Source organism: Lycium barbarum, chromosome 10, assembly GCF_019175385.1.
Source record: "Lycium barbarum isolate Lr01 chromosome 10, ASM1917538v2, whole genome shotgun sequence".
NCBI classification, from domain to species: domain Eukaryota; kingdom Viridiplantae; phylum Streptophyta; class Magnoliopsida; order Solanales; family Solanaceae; genus Lycium; species Lycium barbarum.
Genome location: NC_083346.1, coordinates 8,219,221 through 8,234,522, shown reverse-complemented (window position 1 = coordinate 8,234,522; position 15,302 = coordinate 8,219,221). Strand labels below are relative to the sequence as shown.

Below are 15,302 nucleotides of genomic sequence, written 5' to 3'. Positions count from 1 at the left end.
CTTACGTGGCACTAACGTGGCAATGATGTGGCCCTCCAAAATTTATGTGCCACATCAGTGCTTGCGCTCACATGTTCAACTCTAGACAAGTTGAAGTGCCTACTTGTGCACACCCAAAGTTGGAGAGCATACTTGCCAGCTGAGACCAAGTTTAAGGGTCTGTTTATGCATTATGCCAAAAAAGTAAATAGTAAATCTACTGCCGCCAGTACAAAAGATCACATACAAATTTTTTATCTTCCCTTTCTCTTCAATATTCGTTGATTTAAGGTATTCAAGTAAGCCAAGTAGCTAGTCTTCCCAAAACTTTTTGATACAGGAAGAAGTCTACCGGTTATCTGTCTGTCTTGAAAAGGGTAGAGAGAAATCCAACTCAAGAACTAAGGTGATATGCTCTTGAATAAAGCAGAAAAAAGGTCTCAGAATTACAATACAATAAAGTATAAAGTCCTAAAAAATAAGTTTTTCTGATACTATGTATTCAAGTTGAATCAATCATGTTTGCATAAAATGATATACAACACCCCAGGACTCTTATCCTGGAAAATTAAAAAAAAAAAAAAATTGAATCAATTTATGTATCCAAGTTGAATCAATTTTATAAGCTTGTTACGTATTTTAAGCTATAAATGGAACTACTTCCATTTGACTTCCCCACACATGGTCACATTCATGAACAGTGCACCATTCCAAAAGAAAGAAAGAAAAGTAAAAAGGATGGAGAGAAACTCCCATGCGTAAACAACTAAATAAACAATATTGGAATTCCCTTCGTATGCATGAAAGTTAAGGACCATGGAGTAACAGAGAGGAGCAAGAAGAACAACTACGGCTCAGTCCCAAACTTGTTTGGGTCGGCAGAAATAACATTAATCTATATTTGATCAGATTAGAAATTATTACATCAGAGGGGCCAAATTCCCGCCCTAGACACAATCCAATAACTATAAAATCGCGAGAAATGATCTCATAGGTGGTTGTTATAGGCAACTGACCAGAAGCAAAAATGAACTGTTACTAAGGAACTTACAAGTTTTGACAAAATAAGTCATTCTGCAGCTTTAAGCCATATAAAATGCATACAGGAAAAAAGGGATGTATAATATTTTTGTCACTCATCGTAACAGTTGCCTGTTAACATGTAAGAATGTAAAAGCGAAACTCCGCCTTGAAGATCGATGTACAGCTTAATGAACCTAGAACAATGATCAGGTAAATGTCAGAAACAGGATACACCACTCTATAAGAACATGTTTCATAATATGATAGAAATGACTTACTAGTGCTTCCCATCATGGAAATGTGCATTTTTTGATGACTTGAAAGTTTCTAAAAACTCTTTTCCCTTCTGCAATTCTTGTTTCTGCCTAGACTTGTCCCATTTGTGCTCTGCAGCCAGTATCTCTATTATTCGTGGCAGTGCTCGCTGTGCAGCATCAGTGTCAAGGAAGGCTAGACGACATCTTCTAGCTACAAAATCTACAGCGGATTCACAGTACTCTTCCCGAGCACAGTATGCAACCTCAGCTTCCAAGAAAGGGTATCCATGAGCCAGTCGTTTTCCCAGATTTTCGTTCTATAATTGAGATCAATCAAATTAAGCTAGAATCTCATAGAAGTAGACATGAAATGCCAGAAAAATAGCTTCTTCACTGAGTGACTTTGAAGTAGAGCATAAAGGAGCCGATTGAACAACTTTAGGATAAAGTACTTAGAAAAAACTCTTTTGGCAAAAAATTGTGCAAAAAGGAAAAAGTTCTTTAAAAGAAACTTTTCTTTGAAAGACACTCAAACCACGATATACTTTTTTTTTTTTTGGTGTTGAAAGGTAAGCACTCAAAGCAGAAAACAGTTTTTTGAAAAAAAAAATTGAAATAATTTCTTGGAACAACTTAAATGAACCAAGTTCTCAGGAAACTATTTTTGCAAGGTTATTAAACATCTTCCATGACAAACGCCTTGGGAAGATCCTGAAATCATATTGAGGGGCTGTGAATTCGCGTACATTTTCCCAAGTATTTTCAAAATCTGCTTGATACATTATGGAGAACGGTTTTAAAGCCAGTATGTTCAATCGACAATCTTGCATTTAACATGCATCTTATTCAACAAGTTCTGATACCTATTGACAGTACATGACTCTCAAACAGCAAAAGTTCTTACCCCAGAGTGTTACTGTTACGACTCTTTCATAACATAGGAAGCTTGTATCAAAAATCAAAATCTACTCCACATGCAAGTGTTAACATTGAGAATTTATGTTAATTCAAAGTTGATATGCTCCTAACAAATTTCAAGTCTCAGAGAGAAGTCCATTGGATCAGATATTCCTCCTCAAATCCAAATTCATGAATAGACACATCCCTGATTCTATTCAAAGCTTGGAGACCCGTAGGGATTGCTCAATGACAATAGAAATACTTAGTTCTTTATTGATTCCGAGAAACCTTAAACCTAGCATCTTCATGCAATCTACAATAAATAAGCCAAAAAAAGAAAGAAGCTGTACAGATACCAGAAACTGCAAAAACCACTTTATACTAGCGTCTAAATCAGCAAGCATGTTCAGCTGAACACCTTATTTATGTTTATTTTTGTGCGAGCTACCTTAAGAAGCACTTAAAATAAAATGCGTTAAGGTTAGTATAAAGACATATAGCCAAAGAACTAGAAGAAAAAAGGAACAATTGGAACTAAGAAGAAAGCGAACCTGAGCAATAGTAGCCACTCGTTCAGCCAACGCACCATATGCATGCGATAGATGTTTGGCAGCAGCTGTGTCCATTGCTCCTGGAACAATCTTCCCTGCATGTGACCTTTTCATGCGAACATATTGTTGAGCAAGTACCGTAAAAGATGCAGGATCCCATCCATCTGCACCTATAAGTTGTAGGTTGTATGTCAAGCATTTGTTTGCTGGGTTCAATTTTCCAGATTTTATAGCCGCATCAACCGCATCTTCTGCCATGCTGAAATGGGTTAAAACTTTAAAATCTTAATAAAGGAGAAAAAGAATTCAGGAGATGGACATACATAAGATAACCTGATCTTGGATTGACTTAACCTCATAACCTTGCACATCGATCTATGCGTTAAGCCATTTAAAGGAAAGCTCCTATGATAAGAGGAGTATGAAAAACTAAAACCGCTAGCCTAGTCAGTCTGCTTTGAAGAGAGATTAGGATGCTCCATTCTAAATTGCGTATGGATTTAGAACTTTTTTTTTGGCTTTGCAATAAATCAATTTATTTGCTTTTTTTCAGAAAACAGTTGAGTGTTCGGATTCAGGTTTTTTGGAAATTGTATTGGGTTTGTCGTTTAGAAAGAATAACTATACCTATAAACATTTTTTGAGGCTATTATATGGGTGAATTCTTTCATATAAAATCAAATTGATATCATTGATTTCACAATTCACACCAAGAAGGTGCAAGAAACTATTATATTCTATAAAAAGTTTACTAAACCGATTGAACATCTTTAGATGTTACAAAACGTATCTCCTAGTAGTATATTCTAAAGAAAAAAAACCAAATTTCCAATTTAAAAGGGGGGGAAAAAAAACTATGCTCCAAATTGCAAAAGCTGAAAAGAGGGCACCCAAAAAAAAAGGCTGACCCACTGTTTTTGGAACAAAAAGTACCCTCTCTGGTTCGTTATAAAAAGTAGCTGAAACTGCTTTCCAGAAACAGCATCGCTGTCTGCTAATCCAAACAAGCCTAAGTTTCCCATATTCAACGGAACTGCACCTCTACAAAGACAACTTGGGCCTGCTTTCTAAACAAACAGGCCTCTTTTCCATTTTGAAACGGATCCGCATCTCTTAAGACAGCTAGCAGTACAGCCAGTAGTTCAGATATTATAAGTTACCTTCTATACGTAGTCCATTTTCCACCAGTAATTGTTACCAAACCAGGATGATCTTCAGTGACAACATGATCTCTGGAGATGCTCGCCGTACTCTTTGCCTTGGGATCAACTGCTAGAGGGCGGATACCACTCCAAGCAGATAGGACATCAGCACGCCGCACCTATATTTGAAATCTAACATCATTCTCCATAAGAAAGATTGAACACTATAGGTGATACATAATACAAGAAAAATTGTCTAAACTGACATTTTGGTTGCCTTCAAAGGAAATAGGGAAATCAAACATTCAAGTATGGCATCTGGCCATCTTTACAAACTCTTAACAGAAAAAGCAGCTCTTTTTTAGCAATTTGTGTGTATGACAAAACATGCTCATTGTACTGACAACTTCAACTCTGCTTACTGAAACAATAAGCTCAAACCGAGGAAAAAATCCATAAGCTACTAAGATATTTAGATTCAAGTATTGAGCATGACTGTTTACATAGGAAAAGTATCCTCCTCATCAAGAGGTCACCACATACATAAATACTAACAAGCCCAGTAGTGAAGTTCCTATGACTCACGAACAAAAAGATGGAGCATTCCAACTGCTAAGAAGCTCATTATATGACTTTTAAATTCACATTATTGACAAAGTCCCCTTTTCTCTTCTCTCTTTGATTTGTCCTTTCTCTGCCCCTCTCTCTCTCAATATTTTCTCTAGGATTTCTGAGGTCCTCACAAAATTTGTTGGCTACTATATCCGCTGGAGTTGATATTAGTTACCAAGTTCTCCTCACTTTGTAAACACAATCTTTTAACAGATTAGAATATTATTCACTAGGCCTAAACACCACTCTGAGGGACTTAAAGCTCAGCTTCCAGGAAGAAGTTCTGTTATCAAACAATACATCAAGAGAAACCATCATCCACTATTTGCAAGTTAACATGGCTTCCCTGAATGTGCATACGCGCAGCTTGACCACAGCAGTACTATATTTGTGGAGTTAGCAATTTGCCCCACATATGAAACAGCACTTGAATTTGTTTTATCAACTATGAATTTGGCAAGTACTTCTTTTTGCAATATAATTTAGATAATAAGAAGATCTTTCCACAAACTATTACCATAATATACATCAAACAGGTCGGATAGCAATACTAGACCCATTGGGGAATATATAATGTTCCATGATCAATTCATGGATTTAATACAATGCACATCACTCTGGCTTAACTGATTGTTTGCTCAGTAATCCAAGATATCACCTGTAGATAAGCTACCAAATGGCCAAAAGAGAGTATATTGAATATGTCCTAGACACTTACTGTACTAGCTAAAGATATTTTAGCTACATCCAAAAGCTTAAGAAATTTCAACTGCTTTACATTGATTGTGTACAATTAAGATTCATGAAAAGAAATAATGAAATAATAGTTAGCTCAGTGAAAATGATAGAGCAATTATGCTATCCGATCAGGAAACTAACATTTGAAATTTGATAATAAGCCAAAACGGCGGTCACAGTGTAAACCTATGTTCCGGATTCCCAATGAAGAATAATAATTATATAAATTCATTGACTTACAACATTTAGATTAGAGGCACTCTATGATATTAAGAGAACAAAAGGAAGATCAGGATCGATACCACATCACTGAAATCAACACACCTTAACATTAAGATAATCAGAGATGGCATCCAAAATGAATTCGATCTCATCCTCATGAGGTTCTGGCAGCATTGTTATGCTGGTGTTGGAATCAGTAGTGCCAGCTACTGTTCTACCCAACCATGGAAGCATAAAGACCACTCGACCATCCTTAGTTTTAGGGACAATCAAGCCCATTCCATCTGGAGAATAGTAATCAGGAAGTACAACATGTACACCACTACTGGGACAGATCATGGGTTTTGCATCTTTATCAGCCAACTTTCGTACAGAATCACAGAAGGGCCCAGCAGCGTTAACAACAACTTTTGCATATGCATCAAACTCCTTTCCTGTAAATTAACCTAGAGTGAGACTTTGAGACGGATGAGCAACATACGAACAAAAGGAGAAAACATTAAAGGTCAAATTAATATATCGTACTAAAAGCATCTCTAATCGTCTAAAAATTGAACAGGGACTTATATTGAGATATATAATGGGGTTGGTAGTGTTCTAGGGACAAGTAATACTTACTACCCATGATATCTTTTCTATTCACTCCCCTTTTTGTCTTCTTAACTAGTTTTCTGCTATGTTTGACTACAAATTCAGTCTAGGTCCAAGGAAATGGGAAGCTGAAGTGTCGGCACCTAACTTGTTCAAACGTGTATATACATATTTAAATCCAGATATTGAAAATATAGTTTACTTATCAACCTTAATGGTTCACACAGGATTACAAGCTAACTGTAACCAGTGAACTGAGTAGGAAAACAACTTCCAAATAAAATTCATGAAGTACCTGACAAGTTGTTCCGAATACGTGCACCAATTATTCTACCATCACCCTCATCTTTGAGAAGGGTTACAACTTCTGCATGGTTAAGCACAGCTGCACCAGCCAAAGCAGCAGAGCATGCTAATGCAACATTGAGCCGCGAGTCGTTCATTTGACCATCATAATATACCACAGTTCCCTTCAGAGTTTTTTCTTTACCATTTCGTGCTAGGGTAGGAAACAATTCAACAGACTCTTGTGCAGAATAATACCTAGACAAATGCAGTAGGTGTCGCCCTGCGACCAAATCATACATTTTCAGGCCGGCCCAGTAGTAGATCGCGTCAAACCAATCAAAACAAGGAGTCATGCATGGTAAAGCATGACAAAGGTGCGGAGCATTGTCAATGACCTGTTTACGCTCCTCGAGGGCATGGAAAACTAGCTTTAATTGCCCGTAATCTAAGTTGAAAACTGCTTTCTCCAAATAGCGAACTCCTGAAACATGGGTTCTTAGTATAAGCAGTTTGCATACCCTAGATAAAAGAAGATAACTATGACAAATAAAAGAAAGCTTCATGCAAATATCTAACTACTAATTCAGGGATGCCTCAATGGAGAAATCAAAAGGACCCTCCAAAATTTCTCAGTGCAGAGTCAAGTGAAATCCATTCTGAACCACTAACGATTAAGGTAGCACAAAGAATAACAACTTAACCTGTACGGCTATTGCTTGCTATACCTTTCAAAACTCAATGGTCTGATAGAGGACAAAAAAACATAATTTGGTGAGAGAATCTTAACTGACTAGCCTTTTCTTTGCCTTTTCCAAATTCCCTGGTCAAGATGCAGACCTATTATTTTGGAAGCGTTAGAAGTTCTAAAGGGCTAATGGGCTAATGAAAAGTTGCAATGGAGACAAAATACCTATTGCAAATGGTTTTACGGACATCGTCCTGAGCCTGAGATAAATGTTTGAAGCATTTTATACCAACCAGTGTCAATTGAAAAGAGTCTTAACTCTTCCTTCACTGTACCTATCCCGAAGAGAAGCCAGAGCTAGGGATATGTCGGAGTTTTTGGCCTATTAGCTTGTTCTGGATTATATACAAAGTAAAAGAGGACATATTAGCAAAGAGACTTAAAGATGATAGATAATCCTGTATCCACATTTCAGAATGCCTTTGAAGAAAGAAGAGAAATCCTTGACGCATTACTGATAGCAAATAAACCAGTGGATTTAAAACTAAGAAGCAGAGAGTAGGGACTGTCGTGCAACTTGAATATCACGTAAGGATCATGTAATCTAAAAGTTCCTACTCCCGATGTTTGGGAGAATGGAGATTGAACAAAGAGGGAGAGCATGGATAAGGCACTATCCATGGTGACATATTTCATTCGGTACCATGAAAGTCTCTAACTTACCAAATGGTACTCCATGGGAGTTATTTAGTAGCCCAAGGGGAATAACAGGAGACCCTTTGTCTCGATACTGTTTCTTTTCGTAAGAGAGGCATTCAGTAGACTCATACAAAGGGGATTTTTTAAGGGTTCAAGGGTAGTTGAGAAAGAAATGGAAGAATGATGATATCCCAATTATTGTTTGCAGATAACATTCTAATTTCTGATCATATTCTACATAGAGTTGATACCTCTTTAAAGCTCTGATACGGTTCGGGCTTCGTCAAGATTATGTATAATGGTTTGAATTGTTGTCAGCGATGAACTTAGATTATCCAACGTCTGGCATTGAATTCTGGATGTAAGGTTGATACATTGCATAAATTTTATTTGGGACTACCACTTCGGCGAAAACCAAGATAACCACCTATGGCGACCTTAATCGAAAAATTCAGGAGAAACAAAAGTTGTTATTAGAGGGGTAATATTTGTCCAGCAGAAGATTAAGATGTTGAATTCTACAGTATCTAACATTCCAACATATTATATGTCTATGTACTTGATGCCTTTGACGGTTCTACAAAGGTTGGAGAAGATGATGAGAGACTTTCCATAGAAAGAAAAGGAGGGAAAAGAAAACTAGGCGTGTAATATTTTTTAAATTATGTTTCAGTTTCAAAAAAGGAGGGAAAAGAAAATTCCGACTAATAGATTGGGGAAAGATACTAGGTTCCTATTTATGAGGGGAGTTTAGGGATATGATATGGATTATTGAAGTAGTAGTTGGATTTGTCCATGAGCATGTGAAGGGGTTTTAATGAAGAAATAAACAGATTCTCGATCTCTAAGCAAATCGATGGATTCTTAGTAATGGTCAAAACTCAAAAGTTACACTCTTGGAAGAACATGTGCTGCAGAAAAGAATGCGGGAAGAACTATTGCCATATGTGTTTGGCATGCGAACGACAAAGAGGTTACACTGGCGGACTATTTTAGGACGAAGAGATAATATCAGTTGAGATATTACTTGCAAAAGAGACGTAGAGAATTTGGAACGAGAGGACTTCCTAAATAAAGTCTACGAATAACCAATAAGGATTAATGGGGAGATAGGGTGAAGTAGTGAACGGAACAGGGGAAGGAGCGAATGGAAAAATCTATTATAATTTATGGTAAACCCCTTGTCCCATACCCCTACCTAGGAGCCAAAAGTGACCCTTCCAATTTATTCCTTACGTGACTTGACCTCCAACATTATGCTAAGAGGTGGAGGGTCCTCATCGCTTAGACTGTTCTCTCTAGTCAATTTCATGTTTGATAACTTATTACTTGGAGATATCTGAAAGTGGAGATAAGAAAGAGCTATGGAAGAAAGAGTCGTACCCATCCGAAGAAAATAACTTGCTTACCTGGTCTGAAGAAAAGGAGGCAATACTGATAGCATATTACTTCAGAAAGAGAAGATGCATTGAGGTGCTGGTATTATTTATGTAAAAGGACCACAGTGAAGATGCAAATCATCTCCTAACTCAGAGCAGGTTCAATACTCAGCTTTGAATTGTTTGTACAGTGTTTAATATCACCTAGGTGCCATCTAGAATGAACTGAGAGGCAATCACTACGGGCAGTTCGCAGAAACCACGCCACTGTGCCTTTACTGGGCAATTTGGAATGAGGAGAAGGAGTTTGATCCAGAACCCAAAAAGGGTGTAAGAAGTATAAAAAGGCCTTTTTTGTTTCATTCATCTACTTTTCCCCGGTAGCTACTGATGATTGAAACAGTCATCCCCAATTTGTAAGTGATTGCAACATAGTTGATTTTTAAAAGAGAAAATGTCCTTGTGTATACTGTATGGTTTCAATAGTTTTCTATATGATTCAATAGTTTTATAGATGATTGTGGTTGATCCAGTTACATACTCTAAACACATTTCTGACACCACCTTCGTATGATATTGATAAAATATTGACTAATAAATAAAGGCTAATGCCTTCGATTTTGATAATATATGTGCAAGGAGCTGAAAACATCAAGATTATTCCCCAGGGAAGAAATTGGAGGCATAATCACTTCGATAAAATATTAAGAAATTACTGCAGGCAAGTAACTATTGAGCATACTAAATTGATGAATTTAGTACTTCTCCTATTGAGATTCTCAAATGATAAGAGAAGCTTCCTAATCCTTTCTCATGTATCCTGTCTGATGAGAGATACATGTGTATCCAATCTCCAAGTTCAACATCACAAAGAATTTTAAGTTGGATATTCCTGTGAATTGTGATCATCATCTCAAAAGCCTTTCTTTTCAATCCAAATTTGCCTTGACATTGCGAACTCAGTCACACAACAATAGATGCCTCAAGTAACAATGTTCCACATATCAAGACCCCTCCCCCTCAAGAATAGCTCCCAGAGTTCAGAAACATAGGCAATATTATTCTCAAGGAAAATTTTCGTAAACCACATTAAATCAATTTCAAGATGTCCCAAACAACCATATATAGGGTACCACACTGCATAAATATAGTGTCCCAAAACTAATGCTGCTTGCCTATTATAAATGATACTACAAGATCCCCGATTTTAAAGTTCCATTTATTATATTAGGCTGTCCTGAAATTGTGTCACTTTCATAAAAGGGAAAATGATGCTCGACAGTCTTCAATTCTTTTAAATATCTATCTTATGATCAAAAAGAAAATTTGTACCCTACTTCTATTTTTAAAAAATTCAAATAACAAAAAAACTAGCTTTTATCCTCATTTTAATCTGTGGACGTCACTTTTCATTTTTTTTTTAAAAGTGTCAAAGTGTTACCTCATCCGTAAGCTTGAATCCACTTTTATTTATTACCTAATAAAAAATTACGATGCGTCAGCGAAAATTCCAATAAAAGCTCATATCAATCATTAACTGCACCTCAATCACAATTCAGTTCGAATCAACTACATGTCCTCTATATCCATAAGAATACAAGATGTCCTCTATATCAACTACATGTCCTCAGCACTTCCAGGTGCTGCTTTTGGATATGAATACAAGATGTTACCTTTATCAAAAAAAATAAGAGGATACCTCATAATTTGACTATTTTACGCTGACTGTTATCCTCGTTTAAATTCAATATGTCACCTTAACGTCATTGAATTAACTTAAGCCTAGTATATCAAAGACCTGGAAAACTATCTCGTGAATGTATGCGTGTACATACCAAAACTGATGAAAGTTTTACACTCTTGTTCGGATGGTTGTTACATATCATTTCATAATGTCTCGTATTATATTGTATCGTGTTATATTGTTTTGATGAATATAATGTTTGGACAGATTGTATCGTTTCCCTTTGTTACATAATGTCAAACATCAGCAAATTAAAGAATTAACCTACAAGAAAAGTAGGGTATGGGGTAGAGCTAATATAAAAAGGTAGGGTAAAGGATAAAATCGACAACACTTAGCTACCTTGTAACCTTCCCAGACCCCACTTGTGGGATCACACTGGGTTTGTTGTTGTTGTCGTCCATTTTTACTTGTTCAGTATACTAAAATAGATGTCCACTTTTATTTGCCCAGTTTGGAAAACCAAGAGATACTTTACCATTTCATACCTATTTTACCCTTATTATTAATTATTGACTTGGAAACTTCAAGGAATTGTCAGGGGTTGCACAACATTCAAAGTATGTTTTGATTGATTTCAATTATTTAGATGATTTATAATAATTAGGGCTGATAAAGTAAAATTGTCATTTTATTTTTTACTACTTAAGGGGTGTGCCAAGTCAAACAGAGACAAGTAAAAATGGACAGACGGAGTAATAAGTAAAGACAAAATGAGAAACAAAAATAATGTAACGACGCAATCACACCGAATCCGTCGTTATGCAAAATGTACATAGTGATGGAGATACGATACATTAATAAAATTTAAGTAACAATCAGAACAAACATTGTATTTAAACTAACAGCACAACACAATACAATACAATACAATACAATACAAAAGGTAGGGCAAAGCACAAAATCGGATTATTAAATAATAAGTAAAGACAAAATGCGGGAAAAAAAAGGTAATGAGGCGATCACACCTAATAGGTAGGTTACACAAAATGTACTTATAACAATGGAGATATAATACAATCAAACTTAACATTGTATTTAAACTAACAACACAATACAATACAAAAGGTAACAACCATCCAATGATCCAAACAACCTTAAAGTAACAATCAAAATTAACATTGTATTTTAAACTAACAACACAACACAATACAAAAGGTAACAACCATTCAATGATCCAAACAACCTTAAAGAAGGAAATTTTCAAAAATATACAGCCCAACATAAAATATTACGCCATGTAGCCCAATATACAATATTATACGACATTATACCCGGGCAGGGGGAAGGGGGCATTATACATAATATATCAACCTTGTATATAAGTATGGGCTAATAGAGTATACAAGGGGTGTTTATACACAAAAAATGGGCTAAACCTGGTAACAAACTCATAATGCGGGCCACTTGGTGTAAATATTTTCTCCCAGTAGACATAGAGCTTAATTTTCCCTACATAATATAGGCTACGTGGCAAAAAAGATATTTGTGTGGTTATAATTTATCTCGTTAATCATAAAGGTAAAATATAAAGTTAAATTGATGTCAAATAAAGAAATGTGTCATCTTTTTGGACTGACTAAAAATGAAAGTGTGTCGTATAAATTGGGACAGAGGGAGTAATAAGTAAAGACAAAAGAAGAAGAGAAAAAAAAAAGCAAATAAGTTGTCACTATCAAAACAAACACTATATTTAAAAGGTGTTTATACACAAAAATATGTGCTTAAGTGGCGTAAATATCTTCTCCCAGTAGACATAAAGCTTAATTTTCCCAAAAAACAAGGTAAAAACGCGATCACACGAAATAAGCAGTTACGCAAAATGTACATAACAATGAAGATATGATACAGTAAAATTTAAGTAACAATCAGAACAAACACTGTATATGAACAAACACAATACAATACAATAGGTAACAACAATGACTAACCTCCATGAATTAACTTAGTGGACCTTGAAGAAGTACCAGATGCAAAATCATCTCGTTCAATCAATCCAACTCTAAGTCCACGTGTCGCAGCATCAAGTGCAACACCGCATCCCGTAGCGCCGCCACCAACAACAAGCACATCAAGTGGATTCGCCGAACTGGAACCAATCAAAGCCGCTTCCTGTGCGACACGTGGCGGAACGACAGCCAAAGGATCAGCTATTTTGCGACGAAAATTGTCGAGTGCGGTAGTAGTGGATGAGTCGTTTGATGAGAATGCAGGTTGCCGGAGAATTGTGTATGCTCCGCCGCCTACGGCGGCGATTGCACCGAGACGACGGAGGCGAATTGAGGTTGCCATATATTGGTGTAGGTGAAGAGTATGGACGTCAGACTTTTGAAGATTGAATTGTTTTCTACTCCTTCCACCCGAATTTATATAACTATATATATATATATATATATATATATATATATATATATATATATATATAGTTTAATTGGACACGAAGTCAATAAAAGCTAAGCTTTTAAATTTTGTGATCAAAATATATTTGTGTGGGCCGATGCAGATCTATCATTTAAATTCTAGAGTTATGAATTTATATCTATTATTTTGGAAAAATTTTAGATATAAATTTATATTTCGTGTTGAAAATTTAGGATTTAATTGAATTTCAAGTTATAGTGCTCCATCGGCACCTATGTGCGAGTTATAAATCAATCATGCCTGAAGGCTTATGAGCCCGTTTGGATTGACTTATAAGTTGCTTATAAGCTGTTTTCAGCTTTTTTTATTATTTAGTTGACCAGCTTAAAGTGATTTTGTTTTTAAAATAAGCTCAAAAAAATAATTGAGCTCATTTGACTTAGCTTATCTAAAGCAGCTTATAAGCTGAAAATAACTTATAAGCTAAAAAAAAATTAGACTACCCGAATTTATTTTTTTTAACTTATAAGCTGCAAACAACTTGACAATAAGTCCATCCAAATAGGCTCTATATCTCGTTACACATAAAGTTTAAAATTTGAAGTTAAATTATTGTCTAATGAATAAGTCATTTTATTTAGAACGGACTAAAAAATAGAGTGTAACAATATAAATTGGGTTTATATTGAGACAGGAAGTAATTGAGAAGGTTGCATTGGGAATCGAAAAATGGTATGTGTACCCTCTTGAATGACTATAATGCCCTCCTTCTAGAGTTGAGTTTCGTTCACTCTTTACTGTAAGTGTGCCATTAAAGGACACCACGGTAACTTATAATAAAATCTTTAAAAAAGATATGAAAATTAATTAGAGTTCTAGTGTACCCCTAATCAAATATATTGTTTCCTTTTCTGGTACGTGTCCCTATATAATGTTGATTAAAATTTTGACTTTTCATATTTTTAGTCAAAAAAAATCTTCGGTATAATTGAAGTAATCCTTCATAGTGTTAAATATTGTAAATAATTTTTTATAGTAAGGAGGATTTGAAGGAGAGTAAAAGTAATTGTAGTGCTTAACTTTAACAATCACAATAATATAGTCATTGTAATTCCACAAGTGAGAATTTTTACGGGATAGAGAAATAATATTCAATAAACGTTCGTCTCAAATAAGTATAAAAAGATAAGAAAAGTGAATAACCTTTAATAGCTATGTTAAAATAAAAAAGGGCAAAAATGATTTGATTGTCTATTCATTCAAAAACTCTTTCCATCTTCTATTCCATTGTCTTATTTTACCTCTAAATCTAGATTCTATTGCCATGTTAAAGTAAATAGAAGAAAAAAGTTAAAAACCAACAAACATTATCCATGATGGACCAATTTTGTTATTACATAATGGAATAAGGACATAAAAGGAATTTAAGCTAAATGATTGGAAGAGGATGGAGCTTTAGTGGGTCAACACTTTCCACGGCTGCCGCGCAGAAGAAGCATGGGCTCGTGACACGCCCCACCCACTTTTTACTACATATAACAACAAACTTATTTGTTACTCCATTAGATTTACACGACACTCTTTCCTTTTTAATCAGTTTAAAAAAAAATAACATATTTATTTATTTAGTTAAAATTACCGTTAATGAAATAATTTATAGCCACATAAATTTCTATAATTTATTTTATATAAAAAAAAATTAAAAATCTTTTTTTATTTTTAAATTTCGTATTTAGTCAAATGCCTTGGTATAAAAGGACGGAGGGAGTAACTGTTTTCCCAAATACTTGAATACTTTTGAATTTTCTAACCTCGTAGTAGTTTTCATTAATGCCTTTCTGCCAACAACTCAAGCATCTTGTGATCCTTCAATTCCTTGTTTCGATTGAATTAGTACTCCTTTCAATTTTGCTTCATTGTACTTATTTCAATTTGGGTGGATGGATTTCCTTTCAAAAGATATAACTTTGACTAAACTTTTTTTATGTTTTGATTAGTATGTTTTGATTAGAATAGTAGGGGACGATGGGCCAAAGATCTTGTATAGAATATTAAAATCAGAATGATATTGTTCATTTAAAAAAAAGTTGGAAATTAATTTTAAATAGTCACTCGTACAAAAATAGCTGAT

At 35.1% G+C, this 15,302-nt stretch overlaps 1 protein-coding gene across 2 annotated transcripts; it reads right to left on the bottom strand.

Annotated features, from left to right (window-relative positions):
* Window positions 1–816: 816 nt before the first annotated feature.
* Window positions 817–13,185, bottom strand: LOC132613976 (glycerol-3-phosphate dehydrogenase SDP6, mitochondrial). Of its 2 annotated transcripts, XM_060328298.1 has the most exons (7): window positions 12,742–13,184; window positions 6,311–6,784; window positions 5,527–5,858; window positions 3,871–4,031; window positions 2,711–2,969; window positions 1,281–1,576; window positions 817–1,196 (listed from the first exon to the last, which is right to left on the bottom strand). In XM_060328298.1, coding segments are annotated over exons 1-7 (1,884 nt in total). In that variant the 5' UTR covers window positions 13,103–13,184; the 3' UTR covers window positions 817–1,195. The 2 variants fall into 2 exon arrangements, with proteins under 2 accessions (XP_060184281.1, XP_060184282.1); XM_060328299.1 differs by lacking the exon at window positions 817–1,196 and having other exon boundaries at window positions 1,280–1,576; window positions 12,742–13,185.
* Window positions 13,186–15,302: the final 2,117 nt, after the last annotated feature.